Genomic DNA, 2,434 nt, shown 5'->3' with positions numbered 1-2,434 from the left:
TGATAACCCTGTTTTCGTGACCAGTTGCCTACGCTGGTAACATAAAACGTACGTAAATCCCGAGTTGAATGTGATTTGTTTGATTTGGCCTGTCCCCAAAGGAACGAACTGACGTAAATATTTTTTCAAATCTCACGCGATAACAAGGTTTGAGGGCCAGCTCGTCACTCCGAAAAAACGGAAATTTCCTTTCGGGTAGAATTCTCGGCCTTTCAGCCATTGTTGTTGTACCGTGATGCTGAGCGGCATTATTCGCGCCAATTTTCTCGTTATTTTTTCGCGGGAAACGCCATTCATGGAATGAAGTCACGTGCGTCTGCTTGTCACTTGATCCAATCAGCGTGCTAGCATGTGTAGTGTTTGCCATTCAACTCCATTTCATTGTTCCCATCTCGACCAATCACGCGGCGTCTCGCTACTCTGTTGTTGTTGTCAAAATGCTAATAGCTCGTATTTTTGAGACCTCGTGGAAAAGCTGGAAAAAAAATTTTTGTTGCGTCCCACCCACCAAGTCAAAGTTTGGCTGCAATTCGTTCCACTGAAAGCGTTTGTTTTAATCCACTGTTGATGCGAGAATATGCCAGAGTCTACCATAGATAGCAGAGAGGTTTTGGAGTCCGTAGAAGCCGGTGGGCGCCGCAAGAAAGCAAGATTTCCTAACCAGTGGAGTTCGGCTACAACGCCGCACCAGCGAACTTTGGAGCTCGAAGGAGTTATCGAGGTTCTGCGCGAGTATGATTCCATCGAAGGCAACGATATTAATTGCTCTATTTGTGGTAAGTACAATTTCTTTCCTCGCGTCCCATTTTTACTGTGGTTATTTTAGGGCTGTGAACGGAGTAAATCGCACTTTCGCCGCCGCTAAATAAAATCTTCATTCAAATACGACTGTCGTGTTTACATGTGTAGTCAACGAATAATTCCAAATTTTTTTACGCTAGTCGGTCAGAGGAGCCTTTACTCACGCCATCCTAATAGCTTCCACACATAATCAGATTTCTGTAGCATTTTTTTCTCTTTTCGCGTAAAATTGTAATTTTAAGAATTTTTTTTCAATTTTTACTACGCTCCGTACTAATTATTTAGGTGGGCAAACAAATGACCTAGAGTTATGAGGGATTTTGTGTCGAGACCTGCATTTTAGGGAATGTTTCAAAGAAAATGTTATTTTTTCGCTCTTAGATTGTTTAAAAAGATGTTGAGCCATGATCTGAGATAATTTTTTGGCCTTTACAGACTGGAGGACTTGTGACAATTTTCGTATAAATTTTGTAGCAATTTCACGCTCGGTGTCATGTGAGGCGCCTCGTGTTTCGCTTTCAAATGAGTCATCCCGGAACTTTCTCCTCATTGGGTTAAACTTTTCCGCTTTCAGGCATCAAAACCGAGCAAGAACCAGGCATTGAATAAATCGAGATCTCCCGGCGATTTGGTTCAACTTCTTTCTTACTCTCGATATTATTATTTATTATTTTTTCATATTTTATTTTATTGTCAAAATTGTCGACATATTTAATATCGGAGTAGGAAGGTAGGAGGAAGGTAAAAGGAACTTGTCTAATCAGGCCGGCCGTTTTTCTTTATTTTTTTTCTCCTTCGCAGGAAAGTTGTATAAAAGTAAAGTGTGCTTTACGAAGCATTTGTGGGAACATAGTGTTTACTGGGATTTATTCGACGCGCTGAAAAATCAAGAGCGTGTCTTGTCAATCCAAGCTGCAATCATCCTCTCTCAACCATATCTGGAATTTTTGCTCGTCACATCTCCTACTTCAACAGAAAAGAAGAAAGATGATCCGAAGCCGAATACTATTCATCGTAAGAACTCGACCACAAGAAAGAGACAGAGAGAGTCGTCGACGTGTTCTGTAGACTTCTAATTTCTTAAATATTTTTTCATATTCTCTGTATGTATATGGTGTGTCGTACGCTCACACATTTGTTTATAGCACTTGTGAAAGTGTCTTTGAAATTATAAATATCTATAAATATATAAGAAGAGAAAAGTTAAAGGTGTAAATGAGTTGTATTTTGTTGTGGGAAAAGATTTAACTCTTGTAGCATACACCCACATTTGTAAATGATGTTTGTATTTCATTTATTTCCAAAGTGACAAAGCTCGATATCTCGAGATTAAAAATGAATCTATTCAAAGGTTGTTACATGCCAATAAAGTTCATTGGATCAAAGTTGTTCTGCAGATTCTTTTGCGGTGTCTGTTAACGATGTTTTGACGGTCCAAAACAAGACAGCGGCGTTTAGGTTCCCTCGACAGGAACCGTCGAATTAATGCCCGCGTCTAGGGGCAGAACTTGATCCGAAAGTAATTCCTTAGGTCTTAGTCAATGCTAATTTTTTTTTTTGCTTTTTATGAGCAAGAGCCTCTTTTACAAAGTACACTTACCACAGGATTTAGAGCTGCGCTATGTTTACAATC

The 2,434-nt window shown here is 39.6% G+C and overlaps 1 protein-coding gene across 1 annotated transcript; it reads left to right on the top strand.

Annotated features, from left to right (window-relative positions):
• Positions 1-336: 336 nt before the first annotated feature.
• On the top strand, positions 337-2,186 carry LOC110065753 (uncharacterized). Its single transcript, XM_020772921.2, has 2 exons — positions 337-776; positions 1,603-2,186. Exons 1-2 carry the CDS (start codon positions 578-580, stop codon positions 1,875-1,877), a joined length of 474 nt encoding a protein of 157 aa, XP_020628580.1. The 5' UTR covers positions 337-577; the 3' UTR covers positions 1,878-2,186.
• Positions 2,187-2,434: the final 248 nt, after the last annotated feature.

Source organism: Orbicella faveolata, unplaced genomic scaffold (assembly GCF_042242905.1).
Source record: "Orbicella faveolata isolate gen_17 unplaced genomic scaffold, um_ofav_v1 contig_25, whole genome shotgun sequence".
Classification (NCBI taxonomy): Eukaryota; Metazoa; Cnidaria; class Anthozoa; order Scleractinia; family Merulinidae; genus Orbicella; species Orbicella faveolata.
The sequence above is the reverse complement of the archived record's forward strand: the minus strand, read 5'-3'. Positions and strand labels throughout refer to the sequence as shown.

Coding starts and splice junctions, on each gene's coding strand:
- LOC110065753 (XM_020772921.2), top strand. CDS start 578: ATGCCAGAGTCTACCATAGATAGCAGAGAGGTTTTGGAGTCCGTAGAA. Junction 777..1,602: donor TATTAATTGCTCTATTTGTG/GTAAGTACAATT, acceptor TCTCCTTCGCAG/GAAAGTTGTATAAAAGTAAA.